The sequence below is a fragment of the Macaca mulatta genome, chromosome 16, assembly GCF_049350105.2.
Source record: "Macaca mulatta isolate MMU2019108-1 chromosome 16, T2T-MMU8v2.0, whole genome shotgun sequence".
NCBI lineage: Eukaryota > Metazoa > Chordata > Mammalia > Primates > Cercopithecidae > Macaca > Macaca mulatta.
Window position 1 is genome coordinate 6,409,189 of NC_133421.1, and position 20,010 is coordinate 6,429,198.

At 52.4% G+C, this 20,010-nt stretch overlaps 1 protein-coding gene and 2 long non-coding RNA genes across 52 annotated transcripts in view; 2 read left to right on the forward strand and 1 right to left on the reverse strand.

Annotated features, from left to right (window-relative positions):
- MINK1 (misshapen like kinase 1) overlaps positions 1 to 20,010 on the forward strand; it is a 71,011-nt gene that overhangs the window by 40,668 nt on the left and 10,333 nt on the right. For 22 of the 50 annotated variants that reach the window (XM_015118337.3, XM_015118338.3, XM_015118340.3 and 19 more), the window contains exons 2-12: positions 11,077 to 11,142; positions 13,278 to 13,334; positions 13,426 to 13,551; positions 16,296 to 16,406; positions 16,849 to 16,939; positions 17,420 to 17,550; positions 17,849 to 17,903; positions 18,056 to 18,134; positions 18,387 to 18,562; positions 19,049 to 19,118; positions 19,518 to 19,728. In XM_015118337.3, the coding sequence (XP_014973823.1) occupies positions 11,077 to 11,142; positions 13,278 to 13,334; positions 13,426 to 13,551; positions 16,296 to 16,406; positions 16,849 to 16,939; positions 17,420 to 17,550; positions 17,849 to 17,903; positions 18,056 to 18,134; positions 18,387 to 18,562; positions 19,049 to 19,118; positions 19,518 to 19,728 (1,173 nt within the window). Of the gene's footprint in view, positions 1 to 11,076; positions 11,143 to 13,277; positions 13,335 to 13,407; positions 13,552 to 16,295; positions 16,407 to 16,848; positions 16,940 to 17,419; positions 17,551 to 17,848; positions 17,904 to 18,055; positions 18,135 to 18,386; positions 18,563 to 19,048; positions 19,119 to 19,517; positions 19,729 to 20,010 lie in introns of all 50 variants that reach the window. The other 28 variants (XM_015118339.3, XM_077969823.1, XM_077969824.1 and 25 more) reach the window with 3 other exon arrangements.
- LOC144335271 (uncharacterized) lies at positions 2,977 to 8,934 on the forward strand. Its single transcript, XR_013406001.1, has 3 exons — positions 2,977 to 3,354; positions 3,663 to 4,637; positions 7,279 to 8,934. It is a non-coding gene; the product is annotated as an uncharacterized LOC144335271 (long non-coding RNA).
- LOC144335276 (uncharacterized) lies at positions 4,833 to 9,046 on the reverse strand. Its single transcript, XR_013406007.1, has 2 exons — positions 7,068 to 9,046; positions 4,833 to 6,767 (listed from the first exon to the last, which is right to left on the reverse strand). It is a non-coding gene; the product is annotated as an uncharacterized LOC144335276 (long non-coding RNA).

A 20,010-nucleotide genomic window follows, 5' to 3' on the forward strand; every position in this document is an offset into this window, starting at 1 on the left:
AGCCTGTCTTCATCCCCCTGCCCTTCTCAGCTTCTGGCAACCCCCGTTCTGCTGTCCACCTCCTTGAGACCAGCTCTTTCTAGTCCCCACATATGAGAGAGTGCATGTAATGTTTGTCTTTCTATGCCTGGTGTATTTCACTTAACAGAATATCCTCTGGGCTCATCCATGTTGCTGCAGGTGAACCGATTTCATTACTTTTTATGACCGAATAACATTCCATCCATATTCCATATACCATTCCATATAGATATGCAATATTTTCTGTATGCATTTATTTAATTTAACTCCATATCTTGGCTGTCATATCTTGGCTAGTACTACAATAAATATAGGAGTATAGATGTCTCTTCCATGTACTGATTTCTTGTTTGTTTTTTTTTTCTATTTTTTTGAGACAGGGTCTCACTCTGTTGCCCAGGTTGGAGTGCAGTGGCATGATCATGACTGACTGCATGCAGCCTGAACCTCCTGGGCTCAAGCAGTCCTCCCACCTCAGCCTCCTAAGAGCTGGTAGCACAGGTGCACACTGCCACACCTGGCTAATTATTTTATTTATTTATTTATTTATTTATTTATTGAGACGGAGTCTGGCTCTGTCGCCCAGGCCGGAGTGCAGTGGCGCGATCTCGGCTCACTGCAAGCTCCGCCTCCCGGGTTCACGCCATTCTCCTGCCTCAGCCTCCCAAGTAGCTGGGACTACAGGCGCCCGCCACCACACCTGGCTAATCTTTTTGTATTTTTAGTAGAGACGGGGTTTCACCATGTTAGCCAGGATGGTCTCGATCTCCTGACCTCGTGATCCGCCTGCCTTGGCCTCCCAAAGTGCTGGGATTATAGGTGTGAGCCACCACTCCCGGCCTAATTTTTTAATTTTTAAATTGTTATTTATTTATTTTTGAGGCAGGGTTTAACTCCTATCACCCAGGCTGGAGTGCAGTGGCACGATCTCGGCTCACTGTAACTTCCACCTCCAGGGTCAACCAATTGTGCCTCAGCCTCCCAAGTAATTGGGACTACAGGTGCATACCACCACGTCCAGCTAATTTTTTGTACTTTTTGTAGAGACAGGGTCTCGCCGTGTTGCTCAGGGTGGTCTCTAACTCCTGAACTCAAGTAATCCTCCTGCCTCTTTCTCCCACAGTGCTCACATTACAGGTGTGGGCCACTGTACCTGACAGTTTTTTCTCTTTTGGATATATACCCAGCAGTGGCATTTCCTAATCTTATGATAGTTCTATTTTCAGTTTTTTGAGGAACCTGCATGCTGTTGTCCATAGAGGCTGTACTAATTTAGATTCCCACCAACAGTGTAAGAGTTCCCCTTTCTCTATATCCTTGGCAGCATCTCTTTTTTTTTTTGTCTTTTAAAAATTATTTTATTTGTATTTATTCATTTTTATTTTATATGTATGTATGTGTGTATGTATTTTAATTTATTTTGAGACAGAGTCTCACTCTGTCGCCCAGGCTGGAGTGCAGTGGCTCACTGCAAGGTCCCCCTCCAGGGTTCACACCATTCTCCTGCCTCAGCCTCCTGAGTAGCTGGGATTACAGGCGCCCGCCACCACACCCGACTAATTTTTTTTTGTAATTTTTAGTAGAGACGGGGTTTCACCGTGTTAGCCAGGATGGTCTCGATCTCCTGACCTCATGATCCGCCTGCCTCGGCCTCCCAAAGTGCTAGGATTACAGGCATGAGCCACCACGCCCCGCCAATTTTTTTTTTTTTTTAAAGACTATTTTATTTTTTGTAGAGGAGTGGTTTCACTATGTTGCCCAGGCATGTCTTGAACTCCTGGGCTCAAGTGATCCTTCCACCCCAGCCTCCCAAAGTGTTGGGATTACAGTTACAGGTGTGAGCCATTATGCCCAGCCTTTTTGTCTTTTGATAATAACCCTTTAACTGGGGTGAGATGCTAGCTCATTGGGTTTTGATTTGCATTTCTCCTATTACTAGTGATATTGAAGGATTATTATTTTAATAACAGGTTTATTGAAATATAATTTACATACCATAAAGTTTACCCTTTAAAAATATTTTAGGCCAAGTGTGGTGGCTCATGCTTGTAATGCCAGCACTTTGGGAGGCCAAGGCGGGCAGATCACTTGAAGTCAGGAGTTCAAGACCAGTTTGGGCAACATAGTGAAACCCCATCTCTACAAAAAATATAAAAATTAGCCAGGTGTGGTGGTGTGCACCTGCAGTCCCAGCTACTTAGGAGTTTGAGGCAGGAGGATTGCTTGAGCTCAGGAGGTGGAGGTTGCAGTGAGCTGAGATCACACCACTGCACTCCAACCTCAGCAACAAAGTGAGACCCTGTCTCAAGAAACAAACCAACAAAACTTAAAATAAAATATTTTAACGTGGTTTTTGGTATACTTACAGACTTATGCAACCATCTTCACTATCTAATTTCAGAACCTTTTCATTATCCCCAAATGAAACCCAGTATGCATTAGCAGTCATTACCCATTTTCCCCTTCCTCCCAGCCCCTGGCAACCACTAATCTACTTTTCATTTTTTTGGATTTGCCTATTCTGGACATTACAAATAAATGTAGCCACATAATATGTGGCCTTTTGTGACTAGCTTCTTTCATTAAACATAATGTTTTCAAGGTTCATCCATGTTGCAACATCTAGCAGTAGTTTTTTTTTTTTTTTTTTTTTTGAGACAGAGTCTCGCTCTGCCACCCAGGCTGGAGTGCAGTGGCGTGATCTTGGCTCACTGCAAGCTCCGCCTCCCGGGTTCACGCCATTCTCCTGCCTCAGCCTCCCGAGTAGCTGGGACTACAGGCGCCCGCCACCTCGCCCGGCTAGTTTTTTTATATTTTTTAGTAGAGACGGGGTTTCACTGTGTCAGCCAGGATGGTCTCGATCTGACCTCGTGATCCGCCCGTCTCGGCCTCCCAAAGTGCTGGGATTACAGGCTTGAGCCACCGCGCCCGGCCCTAGCAGTAGTTTATTCCCTTTTTTTTTTTTTAATTTTTTCTTTTTTTTTTTTTTAGAGGCAAAGTCTCACTCACTCTGTCACCCAGGCTGGGGTGCAGTGGTGCTATCATAGGTCACTCCTGCCTTCAGCTCCTGGGCCCGAGGGATCCTTCCACCTCAGCCTCCCATGTAGCTGGGACTACAGGTGCATGCCACCATGCCTCACTAATTTAAAAAATTTTTTTGTAGAGATGGGGTCTTATTATCTTGCCAAGGTTGGTCTCAAACCTGCCAAGCCATCTCAAACCACTTGACCTCAAGTGATCCTCCCACCTCAGCCTCCCAAAGCGCTGGGGTTATAGGCATGAGCCACCACACCTGGTCGTCATTTCTTTTTATTACCAATATAATTCTATTATGTAGATATACCACATGTGGCCGGGCGCGGTGGCTCACGCCTGTAATCCCAGCACTTTGGGAGGCCGAGGCGGGCGGATCACAAGGTCAGGAGATCGAGACCATGGTGAAACCCCGTCTCTACTAAAAATACAAAAAATTAGCCGGGCGCGGTTGTGGGCGCCTGTAGTCCCAGCTACTCGGGAGGCTGAGGAACGAGAATGGCGTGAACCCGGGAGGCGGAGCTTGCAGTGAGCCGAGATCACGCCACTGCACTCCAGCCTGGGCGACAGAGTGAGACTCCGTCTCAAAAAAAAAAAAAAAAAAAAAGATATACCACATGTATCTATTCATCAGTTGATGGATATTTGGGTTGTTTCTACTTTTTGGTTATTAATAATCCTGCTGTGGGCATCCATCTACATATTTTTGTATGGATATATGTTTTCACTTTTCTTGAGTATCTACCTAGAAGTGAAATGGCTGGGTGATACGATAACTCATTGTTTAACATTTGAGGAACTGTCAAACTGTTTTCCAAAGTGGCTGTACCATTCTACATTCCCAGCAGCAGTGTATGACAGTTTCAGCTTCTCCAATGCCCTCTTCAACGCCTTTGACTGTCCATCCTTTTCTAGATGGGGTAGGGAGGCAATCTCACTGTTGCTTAGGCTGGAGTACAGTGGCATGGTCATAGCTCAGTGCAGCCTCGAATTCTGGATTTACAGGATCCTCCTGCCTCAGCCTCCTGGGGAAATACAATTCAAAACCACAATGAGATACCACTTCATACCTAGTAGGATGACTCCAGTCAAAAGAATGGACAGGCTGGGTGCGGTGGCTCACTCCTGTAATCCCAGCACTTTGGGAGGCCGAGGTGGGTGGATCACCTGAGGTCAGGAGTTCGAGACTGGTGAAATCCTGTCTCTACTAAAATACCAAAAAATCAGCCAAGTGTGATGGTGGGCACCTGTAATTCCAGCTATTCAGGAGACTGAGGCAAGAGAATCACTTGAACCCAGGAGGTGGAGGTTGCAGTGAGCTCAGATCGCACTACTGCACTCTATCTAGCCTGGGCAACAGAATGAGACTAAGTCTAAAAAAAAAAAAAGAATGGACAGAGTCAGGCATGGTGCCTCACCCCTGTAATCCCAGCAGTTTGAGAGTCCAAGGCAGGTGGATCTGTTTAGCTCAGGATTCGAGACCAGCCTGGGCGACATGGTGAAACCCCGTCTCCATAAAAAATACAAAAATTGGGCGCAGTGGCTCATGCCTGTAATCCCAGCACTTCGCGAGGCCGAGGCGGGTGGGTCACGAGGTCAGGACTTTGAGACCAGTTTGACCAACATGGTGAAACCCCGTGTCTACTAAAAATACAAAAATTAGCCAAGTGTGGTGGTGCATGTCTGTAATCCCAGCTACTCAGAAGGCTGAAGCAGGAGAATCGCTTGAACCCAGGAGGTGGAGGTTGCAGTGAGCCAAGATCATGCCACTGCACTCCAGCCTCGGTGACAGAGAGAGACTCTGTCTCAAAATCAAAAGAAAAATCAACTCCTCAAACATCCACCCTTTTTGGCTTCTTCCCTTCCATAATCATGAACGATCTTCCCTATTTTGAAAACCGTATTGTCTGACTTTGCTGCCAGCTCTGTCATCTGATTTCCCCCCTTCCTCTCAAGGTTAGACTTCTCCAGAAAGGGTGCTGCCCTCATTTCCTCAGCACACCCGTCTCCTCCAGCCCCCGCTGTCTGCCCTCTGCTCACACAATGGCAGTTCCCAGTGGTTTCCTAGCTGCTGAGGTCAGTGGGATTTTTTTCAGTGCCCTCTGGCTGCTCTACCGCATTCGAGGCCATCACTCTCCCCTTATCCCCCCTGCAGCCTCCATGACCATCTCCTCTTCTGGTGTCTATTTTGCTGCTCTCATGTGTTGCCTGTGGCCATTCACACTCTCCCTGGATATCTTGTTTGTATCTCCAACTCTCACACTCACAAATGTCTGTAAATTGTATTTACAGATCCTTGTTTCTAACTGCCCAATAGAATGTACCTGTGTATCCTTATCCCCAGTCCAACATTCAAACCCAGACTGCTCTCCCACTGTGTCCAGAATTGGTGGGTTCTTGGTCTCACTGACTGTAAGAATGAAGCCGTGGACCCTCGCGGTGAGTGTTATAGTTTTTAAAGATGGTGTGTCCGGAGTTTGTTCCTTTAGATGTTCAGATATGTACGGAGTTTCTTCCTTCTGGTAGGTTCGTGGTCTCGCTGGCTTCAGGAGTGAAGCTGCAGACCTTTGCAGTGAGTGTTACAGCTCATAAAGGCAGTGCAGACCCAAAGAGTGAGCAGCAGCAAGATTTATTGCGAAGAGCGAAAGAATAAAGCTTCCACAGTGTGGAAAGGGGACCTGAGCAGGTTGCCACTGCTGGCTCCCGCAGCCTGCTTTTATTCCCTTATCTGACCCCACCCACATCCTGCTGATTGATCCGTTTTACAGAGAGCTGATTGGTCCATTTTGACAGAGTGCTGATTGGTGCGTTTACAATCACTGAGCTAGACAGAGTGCTGATTGGTGCATTTACAATCCTTTAGCTAGACACAGAGCACTGATTGGTGTGTTTACACACCTTGAGCTAGACACAGGGTGGTGATTGGTGCGTTTACAATCCCTGAGCTATACATAGAGTGCTGATTGGTGCATCCACAAACCCCAAGCTAGACACAGAGTGCTGATTGGTGCATACACAATCCTCCAGCTAGACATAAAAGTTCTCCAAGTCCCCACCCAAGTCAGGAGCCCAGCTGGCTTCGCCTGGTGGATGCTGAGCTGCAGGCGGAGCTGCCTTTCAGTCCCGTGCGGCCGCCCACAGTCCTCAGCCCTTGGGCGGTGGATGGTACTGGGCACCGCGGAACAGGGGCAGCACCCGTCAGGGGAGGCTCAGGCTGTGTGGGAGCCCACGGCATTGTGGGGGTGAGACTCGGGCATGGCAGGCTGCAGTGCTGGGGGACCTGGCAGACCCTCCTCAGTTGCCCGTCCAGGTGCTAAGCCCCTCACTGCCCAGGGCCCGCGTTGCCAGCCGGCTGCTCCAAGTGCAGGGTCCACCCAGCCCACACCCACCCGGAACTCACACTGGCCCGCGAGCTCTGTGCGCAGCCTCAGTTCCCACCCACGACTCTCCCTCCACACCTCCCTGCAAGCAGAGGGAGCCGGCTCCGGCCTCGGTCAGCCCAGAGAGGGGCTCCCACAGTGCAGCAGCGAGCTGAAGGGCTCCTCAAGCGCTCCCAGAGTGGATGCTGAAGCCGAGGAGGTGCTGAGAGGGAGCTAGGGCCGCTAGCACGTTGTCACCACTCTCCCATAGCAACATCCCCAATTCAACATTCAAACCCAGACCACTCTCCCACAGCACAGCATGGTCTTTGCTGCTCTTTTTCGTTTTCTGTTCTTTTCTCTTTTTTTTTTTTTTTTTTTTTTTTGAGACGGAGTCTCACGCTCTTGCCCAGGCTGGAGTGCAGTGGCGCGATCTCAGCTCACTGCAAGCTCCGCCTCCCGGGTTCCCGCCATTCTCCTGCCTCAGCCTCCTGAGTAGCTGGGACTACAGGCGCCCGCCACCACGCCCGGCTAATTTTTTGTATTTTTAGTAGAGACGGGGTTTCACTGTGGTCTCGATCTCCTGACCTTGTGATCCGCCCGCCTCGGCCTCCCAAAGTGCTGGGATTACAGGCTTGAGCCACCGGGCCCGGCCTCTTTTCTCTTTTTTGATAAGGAGTCTCACTCTTTCACCCAGGCTGGAGTGCAGCAGCGCGATCTCGGCTCACTGCAACCTCCGCCTCCTGAGTTCAAGTAATTCTCCTGCCTCAGCCTCCCAAGTAGTTGGGTTTACAGGTGCCCACCAACACACGCAGCTGATTTTTGTATTTTTTTAGTAGAAATGGGGTTTCACAATGTTGGCCAGGCTGGTCTCGAACTCCTAACCTCAGATGATCCACCCTCCTCAGCTTCCCAAAGTGCAGGGATTGCAGGCATGAGCCACCATGCCCAACCCTAAAGTGGACTTTTTACACAATCCAACCCCCTCTTAGCTTGTGGGAGGGGAACAAGGCCTCAAACAGTTAAATACTTGCACAGAGACACACGACTAATGCCAGAGTTGAAAACCCTTCTCCCGTGCTCTTTCTGCCACACCAAGCCCTGTCTCAGTGACTTTCGTGCTTTCAGCTGCTGTTGTGATACATAACTGTAGACTGCCACATTTTTATATTTGAGTACTTGGCCAATCTATACAATTATAAAGTTTTATATTTCTCATGTATCGGTGAGCTCCCTTTTGTGTCTAATTTGGGAGTTATTACATAGTTTGTGCTCAAGAAATACATAATGGATGAATGAAATGAGATACGATTACGTTACAGGTTTTCTCTGCTTAGGGCTTCGCCCAGTGCAGAGCAAATGGAGGCACTCACTCAGAAGATATTTAGTGGTTGAATAATAACGGGGCATTGCTAAATATCAGGCTGAGGTGTTGGGACTCTCTAAGCACTGGGGAGCCCCGCTACCAGTTCTGGGCAGAAGAGTAAAATCAGGAAAGCACCATTTTGGAAGAGTTAAATCAGTGGCAGCAGAAGGAAGACATGGGGAGGCAAGAGCTCCAGGAGGGAGGACATGAGGGATTGGTCTGAGGTGGCAGACAAGCCAGGCACATTTTGAAGGGAGAAAGGACGGGGTGGCTGCGACACAGAAAAGGGAGGAGGAGGAGGATTAGGCAGAGACTAGACCGTGGTGGGAAAGGGGTGCTGCTGTTGAAACATGGAGCATCTGGGTGGGGAGAGGGTAAGAGATCACAACCAGAGTGTCACGTGCGGGACCCCATCTTGCTTCTCTGAATCACCCTTTCCAGTAGGAGTTTTCAGGAAACCAACTTGAAACCCATTAAATGTCGATATCTGAACCCAGGGTGTCTGACCTCAAATATTCCTTCATCCCTCAGTGCCACCCAAACATGGGGGAAGGAGACAGTTAGGGAGTCAAGGTTACAAAATTAAAATGTACTTACAGTAATTTGAGTTGATGGTGACAGATCATTACAGCTCTAACAGGCCCACGGTATTTTCCCTCTTAGATTAGGAGTGTTCAGAAAATTATGACCATAGGTCCTTTTTCCTGTCTCCCTCCATCTCAGAAAGAACTAGTTTGATTCAAGGAAGGACTTCGCAGCAGGCAGTTCAGAGGCCTCAGAGTGGATGAATTCTTCTGTTGGGCAGCGCTGTGGGGAACTCTGTGGTCTTTGAGCCTCTAGTCTAGAACTGAAGATGGATGAGATGACTTTTTTCAGGTTACTTCCAGCTCTCAGGGTCAGGAAGACCTCTTGTTAGCCGTCCGCACTGCAGTGATAGCACCTCTCTTTCCTGTGGATCCTACTGTGTTTTACACCTATTAAATATTTTTTTTAGCTGTGCATGCTGGGTTATGCCTATAGTATTAATGTGTTGGGAGGCTGAGGTGGGAGGACTGCTTGAGCCCAGGAGACTGAGGCTGCAGTGAGCTATGATTGTACCACTGCATCTAGCCTGGGTGACAGAGTTAGACCCAGACTCAAAAGAAAAAAAAAAAAGAGCCATCATTCTGCAGGAGGTGCAGGAGTGTGGACAGTACTGGTCTATATGTCTCTTCAGCTTGCAGCTCCACCTCCCAACTTCTTTCTCTCAAAAAAAAAAAAAAAAAAAGTTCTGCCAGGAGGGTGTGGGTGGCCTCCGACAGCAGCTGTGTTACTGAGGCCAGGCCTGCCTGCTCTTGGCCCAGGGGCAGGATGAGCCTCTTTAGCGGCTTTGTTCGAGCCCTTCAGGCCCTCTCCTCCTGGTACTGCTTGGCTCAGAAAAGTAGGAACGGAAAGTTCTCCCCTCTCAGAGGCCCTTTCTCACCATCACCTGCTCACTCCCTCCCTCCAGGTCCCTCTGCTCCCGATTGCTCAAACCCTGGCCTGGAAGCCCTCAGTGTCAGGGGGACTGGGAAGAGGGAAGGACAAAAGGATGGTGGCCCTCAAATTCCTGTTCCCTGCTAGCTTTCCTCATCCCTGCTTTTAAGAAGTAAGATAGGCCAGGCGCAGTGGCTCAAGCCTGTAATCCCAGCACTTTGGGAGGCCGAGACGGGTGGATCATGAGGTCAGGAGATTGAGACCATCCTGGCTAACACGGTGAAACCCCATCTCTACTAAAAAATACAAAAAACTAGCTGGGTGAGGTGGCGGACGCCTGTAGTTCCAGCTACTCGGGAGGCTGAGGCAGGAGAATGGTGTGAACCCGGGAGGCGGAGCTTGCAGTGAGCTGAGATCCGGCCACTGCACCCCAGCCTGGGCGACAGAGCCAGACTCTGTCTCAAAAAAAAAAAAATAATAATAATAATGGTCATTAACTTTTTTTTTTTTTTTTTTTTTTTTGAGACGGAGTCTCACGCTGTTGCCCAGGCTGGAGTGCAGTGGCGCGATCTCGGCTCACTGCAAGCTCCGCCTCCCGGGTTCCCGCCATTCTCCTGCCTCAGCCTCCTGAGTAGCTGGGACTACAGGCGCCCGCCACCGCGCCCGGCTAATTTTTTGTATTTTTAGTAGAGACGGGGTTTCACTGTGGTCTCGATCTCCTGACCTTGTGATCCGCCCGCCTCGGCCTCCCAAAGTGCTGGGATTACAGGCTTGAGCCACCGCGCCCGGCTGGTCATTAACTTTTATTGGGCGCACACTCTGGTGCCAGGCACCATCTGAAGCATTTGATGGGCATTTCTCCACTTAAAATGTGAGTACCAGCCCCAGAGGCAGGTTCTCAGGCACCCTCATTTTGCAGATGAGGATACAGACGCAGTTTCTCAGTGGATTTGAAATCGGGAACATGTCTTTTTTTTTTTTTTTTTTGAGGCGGAGTCTCGCTCTGTCGCCCAGGCTGGAGTGCAGTGGCGCGATCTCGGCTCACTGCAAGCTCCGCCTCCCGGGTTCCCGCCATTCTCCTGCCTCAGCCTCCCGAGTAGCTGGGACTACAGGCGCCGCCACCACGCCCGGCTAATTTTTTTGTATTTTTTTAGTGGAGACGGGGTTTCATTGTGTTAGCCAGGATGGTCTCGATCTCCTGACCTCGTGATCCGCCCGTCTCGGCCTCCCAAAGTGCTGGGATTACAGGCTTGAGCCACCGCGCCCGGCCGGGAACATGTCTTTGAAAAGCTATCTGGGCTCTGACTTCCACGTTCTTTCACTTCTATTTTTTTTTTTTCCCCGAGATGGAGTCTTGCTCTGTCGCCCAGGCTGGACTGCAGTGGCACAGTCTCGGCTCACTGCAAGCTCCGCCTCCCGGGTTCACGCCATTCTCCTGCCTCAGCCTCCCGAGTAGCTGGGACTACAGGCGCCTGCCACTACGCCCAGCTAATTTTTTGTATTTTTAGTAGAGACGGTGTTTCACCGTGTTAGCCAGGATGGTCTCGATCTCCTGACCTTGTGATCTGCCCGCCTCGGCTTCCCAAAGTGCTGGGATTACAGGCGTGAGCCACCGCGCCCGGCCACTCACTTCTTCCAACTTTTCCCATAGAACGTTCGCTCTGAACCAATCCAGGGAAAGGGCAACCAGCCACCAGGGTTCCCACTGCGTGCCCTCGTGATATACTGGTGTTCACTCTCATATCTTGACTGGATACCACTTTCCCCCTCTCTAGCTCTGTAATCCTTTTCTAAAGTGCTGACGCAGTATTCTTCTGTCTCCCTCCTGTCCCATGCCCCTAGGACCCTGCTGGGATCTTTGAGCTTGTGGAGGTGGTCGGCAATGGAACCTACGGACAGGTGTACAAGGTGAGACGAATGGTGCGGAAGTGTGACCTCCACATCTGCAGGGCACTCTTGGGAGGAGTGGAAGGAAGTAGGTTCCTGGTCTGCAGGTCTGAGGGGGGCTATGGGAGATGCCAGAGGCCCTGGAAAGGTAGAGAGGGGAGAGGAAAGAGCACCCAGGAGGAGGCACTGTTGATGCCTCTCCCTGCCTGAGTGCAGAGCCAGTCCCGGACGTGGTGGGAACAGGCCGGAAGCCAGGAAGGGTGGCTTGCAGCAGTGAGAGCAGGCGGAAGGGCATACGGCCTTGTGTGTCAGAACTCTCCTGGGATTCAGAGAGCGCTAAGGCCAGAGGTGTGGGTTTGGCCTCTCCCCGGACCACAAAGAGACCCAGGACTTTGAGGTAGTGGGACCTAATGGGTGGCCTTCTGCAGAGGGGAAGTGGCCTCTGCTCCCACAGCTGGCCTGCTGGAGCCAGAGCTCAGGCTTTCTGCTTTTGAGCTGCCTCTGTCCCTGACAGAAGTGGCATGTTCTCAGCCACCGATGGTAGCTTTTAGGTTGGCCAGCCCAGCCCTCCCGTGTGGCCTGACCACTGCTCACATTTGCATGGGGGGAGCCGCTGCAGCGGGGAGTGAGGTGGCCTGACCACTGCTCACATTCGCATGGGGGGAGCCGCTGCAGCGGGGAGTGAGGTGGCCTGACCCCTGCTCACATTTGCATGGGGGGAGCCGCTCCAGCGGGGAGTGAGGATGCTCAGGGTGAATGCTGCCTCTTACTGGAGCCCCTGGGACCCGTGGCATTTTCATCTCCAGACAGAGTGCTTGATACTGCCACAAGTCTCTTCTGCATCTCTAGCCCCGTGTTTCCTGTGTCACTGAGACCACCTGCCCTTCTCTTACGCTCCTTCTCTTGCAAACTTTGGGGAAACAGGCAGCCCACCCGCAATCTCTTGCCTTGTTGTTGCCATGGGAATAGTGGTGCCATGTGCTTCTGCGTCTCTGGACTTGGGGTCTTGAATGGCTAAGGTTAAAAATAACCCGTGGGCTGGCAAAGCCAATCCATCCCTACGAGGGGCCACCTTCCTCCACTCCGCTGCTCCCCAGGAAGCCTTTGGGCTTTCCTCTCCAAGCCTTAGATGCTCCCACTAGGAATTTCAGAAGGATGTTGGGGGAGGAGGTCAATGACTGGGACACACTCGAAGAGGAAGTTTTTTCCCGCTCGGACTGGTGACGGTGGCGGGAGCATTAACCAACCAGTTAGCTGGCCCCTCTGTGTTTCTCTAAGTTCCCTAAAATCTCAGCTCTGTCTCTGCTCTTTCCCTATCGACAAGAATAAAAAGCTGTGTGGGTGAAGTTGATTCTAGGAGAGGCCTCCTGTCCAGAGTTGGTGAGTCAGGCAAGCACCCCAACATTTTGTCTTGCTTAGGAGAAGAGGGTGAGGCAAAGCCCCTCCCTCCCCAGCCTCCTCCTCCTCCTCCCTCCATCCTGCATTAGGATGGAGAGGTATCTTTCCCACCCTGCTCTGACTTTCAGACTGTAAAGTCCAAGCCAGAGAGGCTGGAACAGAACATAAGTGTTTCTGACTCATCTGTCTTGAGTTTTTCTGGGAGGAGACCCTTCACCTTTATTGAGCCTGTAACTTGGAAGTCCACTGTAGGTGGTTTTTTCTGTTGACCATGATGGCTCAGGAGCGCTCTGCCTCTGTCCACTCCCATGAGCAGCACGTTCACTGAGGTGTGTAGCCACAATGAGGGGTACTTTATTTTTATTTATTTATTTTTTTTTTTTGAGACAGAGTCTCGCTTTGTCTCCCAGGCTGGAGTGCAGTGGCCTGGTCTTGGCTTGCCTCCCAGGTTCAAGCGATTCTGCCTCAGCCTCCTGAGTAGCTGGGACTACAGGCGCCCGCCACCACACCTGGATCATTTTTGTATTTTTAGTAGAGATGGGGTTTCTCCATGTTGGCCAGGCTGGTCTCGAACTCCTGGTCTCAAGTGATCCGCCTGCTTCGGCCTCCCAAAGTGTTGGGATTACAGGCATGAGCCATGGCGCCCAGCCAAGGGGCACTTTGTAAGACAGAAAACAGTCAAAAGCTGTGTCTCCCAGAGTCAAGCCCTCAGAACGTTCCGCTCTCTGAGCATAGACTCAGATTCCTCTGTCCTGCAGGGTCGGCATGTCAAGACTGGGCAGCTGGCTGCCATCAAGGTCATGGATGTCACCGAGGTAGGGAGTGGATCTGGGCAGTGGGAGGGTTGGACCACTGAGAAGGGAGTGTGGGGGGAGTCTCAGGGCTCAGCTCCTCCCATTTGCCTAGGATGAGGAAGAAGAGATCAAACAGGAGATCAACATGCTGAAAAAATACTCTCATCACCGCAACATTGCCACCTACTATGGAGCCTTCATCAAGAAGAGCCCCCCGGGAAACGATGACCAGCTCTGGGTGAGAAACGCCCCCCTGCCTGCCCTCCCCGCACCCCGTGTCTCTGGGCCGTTCACTAGGACTCGGTATCAGCGCCCAGCATCTGTCCTCGCCAGCTACCCTCCCTCCGGTCTACCCAGCCTCCCCTGTCCCTGGACCCAGAGGAGCCTCCTGCCTCATGGATGGCCCCGCACTCCAGCCCCCATGAATTGCAGCCTCTCATTCTTTGAGTGTTTTGTGGGGAGGGGTCCTGGCGTTTGCCCCAACCCTTCCTCTAACCAGTATCTCACACTGTGTGATCGGCTCTTAATAAGCAAATATAATCCTGGCAAAGGCTAGAGAGACCATGGGGAGGCCGTCCATCAGTTTTCCTGCCTTTGAGCACAGCTCCTGGGAAAGCAACAGAACCAAAATATTTGTGGGAGATAACAGCACCCCACATGCTACAGTGCACCCAGCCCTTCTGGGTCACCATTCAAACCAGAGCCTGCTGCGGAGCTTGGGGCCTCCCCCAAATTCCTCCTGCCTGGCCCAGAACATTCCTAAGAGTCATTCCCCTCCCTAGCCTGGGCACTGGTGCTGACATGTTCCCCCAGCCTCACCCTTTGTGGTACTGAGCCCAGTCCCTGAGGATGGAGCAGCAGGGAGTGTGGCAATGGCTGTCGGGAATTTTGGCACTGACGCCAGGTCTCCCCTCCCAGCAGCCATTCAGACGACAAGCACTTACTAAGCACTTCTGTATAGACGAGCATGAGCCATGGTCCTGGCCTCCAAGGCCCTTTGGCTTTTTGGGAACACACACACTCATGCACACAAAGAAAGGGAGAAAGGTGACAGGGAGGTATACGTGCCAGGTGTGTGTGGTGATGGTGTCTGGCTAGAGGCATTAGTGGCCGGGCACCCCCTTCTGGACCTGTTGGGCACAGGTCCTCCCCTCCTCTCACTGTACTCTGCTCTCCAAGGAGTAGGCACATGCAAATTACTTTTATTGCATATGCAAATATATGTGTCCATCCAACCTTTTCCTGCATTGGGTGTGGCTTTTAGTGAAAACTTGGACAAGCATGCTGATTCCCAGGAAGCCTGGTTGGAGCCATCTTCTCTGCCTCCAGGTCTCAGCTGCTCTCCCTGGGAGGTGCAGACCCAGAGCCCTCCTCATCTCCTGGCCTTGTTACTCTTTGTTCTGGAGGAGTTTCTCTCAGGGTCTTCCCAGGTTCCCTGCTGCAGCTGTCTGGATAGACCCTATGCACTCTTTCTGTCTCCAGCAGACCTGGAGAATCACTGATTCTTAGTCCCTTTTCTGCTTCTAAGTCAGGGACTGGCAAACTTTTTCTGTGAAGGGCCAGACAGTAAATATTTTAGGTTTTGCGGGTCATATTTGCTGTCCCAGCTGCTCAATTCTGTTGTTGTACCACAAAAGCAGCAATAGACAGTACGTAAACGAATGAGCATGGCTATACCCCCAACACCTTCACTGAGGTCACTCACATTTGAATGTTTTTTCACTTTCACATGTCATAAAATATGATTCCTTTTTTTGTTTTTTCCTGCAACCATTTAACAATGTAAAAACCAGGCCAGACGCAGTGGCTCAAGCCTGTAATCCCAGCACTTTGGGAGGCTGAGGTGGGTGGATCATGCGAGGTCAGGAGTTCAAGACCAGTCTGGTCAACACAGTGAAACCGTCTCTACTAAAAATACAAAAATTAACCGGGGTGTGGTGGCAGGCGCCTGTGGTTCCAGCTACTTGGGAGGCTGAGGCAGGAGAATCACTTGAACCTGGGAGGCGGAGGTTGCAGTGAGCCGACATTGCGCCACTGCACTCCACTCTGGACGACAGAGTAAGACTCTGTCTCAAGGAAAAAAAAAAAAGGTAAAAACCATTCTTGACTTGCTGACCGTACAGAAGCAGGCCTTGGTCCAGCCCCTGATCCAAAGCAGTAGTTCTTTTTTTTTTTTTTTTTTTTTGAGACAGACTCTCTCTCTGTCGCCCAGGCTGGAGTGCAGTGGCGTGATCTCAGCTCACTGCAAGCTCTGCCTCCCAGGTTTAAGCAATTCTCCTGCCTCAGCCTCCTGAGTAGCTGGGATTACAGGCACCCACCACCATGCCTGGCGAACTTTTTGTATTTTTAGTAGAGATGGGGTTTCACCGTGTTAGCCAGGATGGTCTCGAACTCCTGATCTTGTGATCCACCTGCCTTGGCCTCCCAAAGTATTGGGATTACAGGCGTGAGCCCCCGCACCCGGCGGTAAAGCAGTAGTTCTTAACCGCTTTAGGGTTTGGAATCCCAGTGAGAATCTGATGAAAGTACTAGACCCTTCCTCAAGGAAAACGCATATACCTGCATCATTTTGTCTACAGTTTCAGGGATTCATTGGACTCCTACCCTGATCCCAGCCCCACCTGCCAGTTCTGTATTCCTTCTCTCTCTCTTTTTTTTTTTTTCTTTTTTTGAGACAGAGTCTTGCTCACCATGTTGGCCAGGCTAGTCTTGAACTCCTGACCTCAGGTGATCTGCCTGCCTCAGCCTCCCAAAGTGCTGGGATGACAGGCGTGAGCCACCGCACCCAGCCTTTTTCCCTCTCTCTCGACTTCAGAAAGTCCTGTGGCCTTTGTGAGGCTTCTGTGGTCCTTGCTTTCCAGCTCATACCAGTTCTAGCCCCAAGGTCTCTGGTCCTCCAGGAGTCTAGCAGAGGATTGGGGCAGGGTTTGGGGGGCTTGTTTGACTGATACTTTTCCTTTCCGTACCTTCCTGGGATCCTAGCTGGTGATGGAGTTCTGTGGTGCTGGTTCAGTGACTGACCTGGTGAAGAACACGAAAGGAAACGCCCTGAAGGAGGACTGTATCGCCTACATCTGCAGGGAGATCCTCAGGGTGAGCTCCAGGCCCCCTCCCCTTGTCTTCTCCTCCTCTGCTACCCTGGCTGGAGCTTCTTCATGAGCAAAGATCCTCCCTGCACTGGGAGGAGACATAACTGCCCCCTTTCGGGAGCAGCAGGCCTGATGCGGGTGGGATGTGGAAGCAGCGTCCCAGCCTTGGGAAGTCTCAGGCCGCTGAAGGAGACTGGCTCCTCTGTTTCCACGCTCTGCCACTTCTCCACCTGTAACCCTGCAACTTTGGGAATTCACCTGGAGCCACCAGTCTGAGGAAGCTCTCCAGGACAGCTCAGCTTGCTTGGGCTCCTGGTGGAGAGGGTCTGCTCCTTCATCCCAGCCCTGTCCAGACTGATTGCTCCTTGTCCCCTCAACTCACTGCCCACTTACTCTTTCCCACCCCCTCCAACACCATGGCTAATTTCCCTGCTCTCCTGTCCCAGGGTCTGGCCCATCTCCATGCCCACAAGGTCATCCATCGAGACATCAAGGGGCAGAATGTGCTGCTGACAGAGAATGCTGAGGTCAAGCTAGGTGCGCCGGCTCCTTCTGAGGCTGACGGGGCCCTTTCACCCCCAGAACAGAGAATGAGGCACCCCTTTTTCCCTCTGGTGGCTCAGGCCCAACTTCCTCCCTGTTGGGGAGGCTCACTCCCTCCCGGTTCCCCTCTCCCCCTGGAATGCCCTGCCTCCTGCTGAAAATCCCTCAGGAAGCTCCACACCTGTCACCTGTTATGGGCCAGGTGCTCTGCAGGTTGCTCTGGGGAGCTGGGATCTGATGACCCTCCTGCCTGGGATGCTGTCCGTGATCCTTTCACCGGGGCTTTTCTCTAAGATACAGGAGGGTGGAATTGGGTGCTTCAGGATGTTGATGGGGTAAAGGAGGGTGCTGGGGTGTCTGGGTAGGGCCAGAACCTCAGCTGCCTCAGGCAAGTCCTGTGTGTGCATGCAGGGATGTGAGGCAAGGGAGCAGGGGTGACTCTCCATGCTGACCCCTCCCTCTCTGTCTTCACAGTGGATTTTGGGGTGAGTGCTCAGCTGGACCGCACCGTGGGCAGACGGAACACTTTCATTGGGACTCCCTACTGGATGGCTCCAGAGGTCATCGCCTGTGATGAGAACCCCGATGCCACCTACGATTACAGGGTATGGAGTGGAAAGTTGGGAGCATGGGGGCTGCCAAGGGCAGGAAGCAGTATGGGGACCATGGCGCCTGAGCAGGCTGGGGAACAAAGGAAGGTTGGATGATGTTAGCAGTGAGGGGCTGGGGAACATCTTATGGCAAGGCAAGTGTGGGTGGGCAGATGGGAGGGGTTGGAGAGCACTGCTGCAGGAAGGAAGGTGGCCCAGGAAGGCTCCTGAAGAGGCCAGGATGGTGGGTGAAGAGAGGTTGCAAGGCAGAGTTGTCGGGAATATTCACTTGTTCCTTCTCTCCCGTCTGTAGAGTGACATTTGGTCTCTAGGAATCACAGCCATCGAGATGGCAGAGGGAGCCCCCCGTAAGTTCTGAGTCTGCCGGGAGTGGGAGCGGAGGGAAAGCAAGGGCCCAGAGAGGGCTGTAGGGAGGAGCTGGGTCCTGGGATCCTGCTGAGGAAGGGTCCTGTAGCTCCAGTGCAGTGGAAGGGACTGAGGGCCTCTCTTCTGTGTCCAGCTCTGTGTGACATGCACCCCATGCGGGCCCTCTTCCTCATTCCTCGGAACCCTCCGCCCAGACTCAAGTCCAAGAAGTGGTAGGTCTCTGAGAGTGTGGGCTCTGGGAAGGAAGGTCCCTGGACAAGGTCATCCCCACCTTCATGCCCTCTGTGCTCAGGCTCGGATCTCACCAGAGAAGAGATTTTGGGGGGCAGAGGGCGGTGACCGGTGTTGGGATATGAAGACAGGAGGGATGTCAAGGTGGCTTGTGGATGAGTGATCCACCCTCTTTCTCCTGCACCCATCCCTTCTGAGGGGACCCTCCTAGTGTGAGCCACCACTGTTTCCAGGTCTAAGAAGTTCATTGACTTCATTGACACATGTCTCATCAAGACTTACCTGAGCCGCCCACCCACGGAGCAGCTGCTGAAGTTTCCCTTCATCCGGGACCAGCCCACGGAGCGGCAGGTCCGCATCCAGCTTAAGGACCACATTGACCGATCCCGGAAGAAGCGGGGTGAGAAAGGTCAGTGGGCAGGCTGGAGGGGCAGGTACTAGGGGACACTCCAGCCTGGCTCCTCTCTGCCAGCCCTGCTCACTCCTGGCTTCCCTTCCTGCTCCCCTCCTTGGCCCCAGCTCTCCCTGTCCAAGGAGATCGTTCTCAAACTTGCAACAGCCGAGGGGTTTTCCCTCCTTTCCCTCCCAATCTGGGTCAGCCCTCCAGAGGAGGACCGGCCTTTCACATCCTTATGAAAACTCCATGCTAAGCACATACGTGTGCGAGCCCAGGCACAGGCTCTGCCACACCTCAGCTGCCCAGGGACCCAGTCCTGGTCCCTGTCCGGGCCCACACCTGAGACACACTGTCCTCCCATTGCTCCCAGGAAGTGGGTGGGGCCCCTCATGCGTGCCCACCCAGACAGACCTTCTGGTTATGCCCACCCGAGGTTTCCCTAGCCCACGGCGGGGTCTGGGGTACTGGGTGAGTTAACAGCAGTGGTCTCCCCTGCAGAGGAGACAGAATATGAGTACAGCGGCAGCGAGGAGGAAGACGACAGCCATGGAGAGGAAGGAGAGCCAAGGTAGGCCTGGCAGGCGGAGCGGGGGTTGGGGGGTCATCACTGAGTGGGGGGACTACAGTGGTGCTTGGCTTTGGAGATGCTCGGCCTGGGGGTGATGGGCACAGAGAGGTAGAGACTCCTAGAAACCAAATTCCTGAGTGCTAAGAAGTGGAACAAATGAGTGAGCAAGAGCTGGGGAGAGAGCAATTCAGGGTGAAGGTGGGGCGCAGCAGTAATAGGAAAGGAGGATAGGGCTGAAGACCGGGCAGCAGGGGACAGTGAGTCTCCTGGCCACCTGGGAGTGGCCAGAGGCAGAGGCTTTGATCCAGTTAAAGCACCCGCTCAGGCGGGCCCACGGGGTTGAGAGTGGGAACCAACAGGGTTCTGACCCCAGCTCTTCTTTGTGCCACCCCTGCCCAGCTCCATCATGAACGTGCCTGGAGAGTCGACTCTACGCCGGGAATTTCTCCGCCTCCAGCAGGAAAATAAGAGCAACTCAGAGGCTTTAAAACAGCAGCAGCAGCTGCAGCAGCAGCAGCAGCGAGACCCCGAGGCACACATCAAACACCTGCTGCACCAGCGGCAGAGGCGCATAGAGGAGCAGAAGGAGGAGCGGCGCCGCGTGGAGGAGGTGGGCTGTCTGCCAAGGGCCCAGGCCTGGCGCGGCCTCCTGCTGACCTTCCCAGGGTCCATTAGGGCCTCAGGGAGAACAGGTTTTAAAATGCCTTAAATGGGGCCGAGCGCGGTGGCTCACGCCTGTAATCCCGGCACTTTGGGAGGCCGAGGCGTGCGGATGATGAGGTCAGGAGATCGAGACCATCCTGGCTAACACAGTGAAACCCCATCTCAACTAAAAATACAAAAAATTAGCCGGGCGTGGTGGCGGGCGCCTGTAGTCCCAGCTACTGGGGAG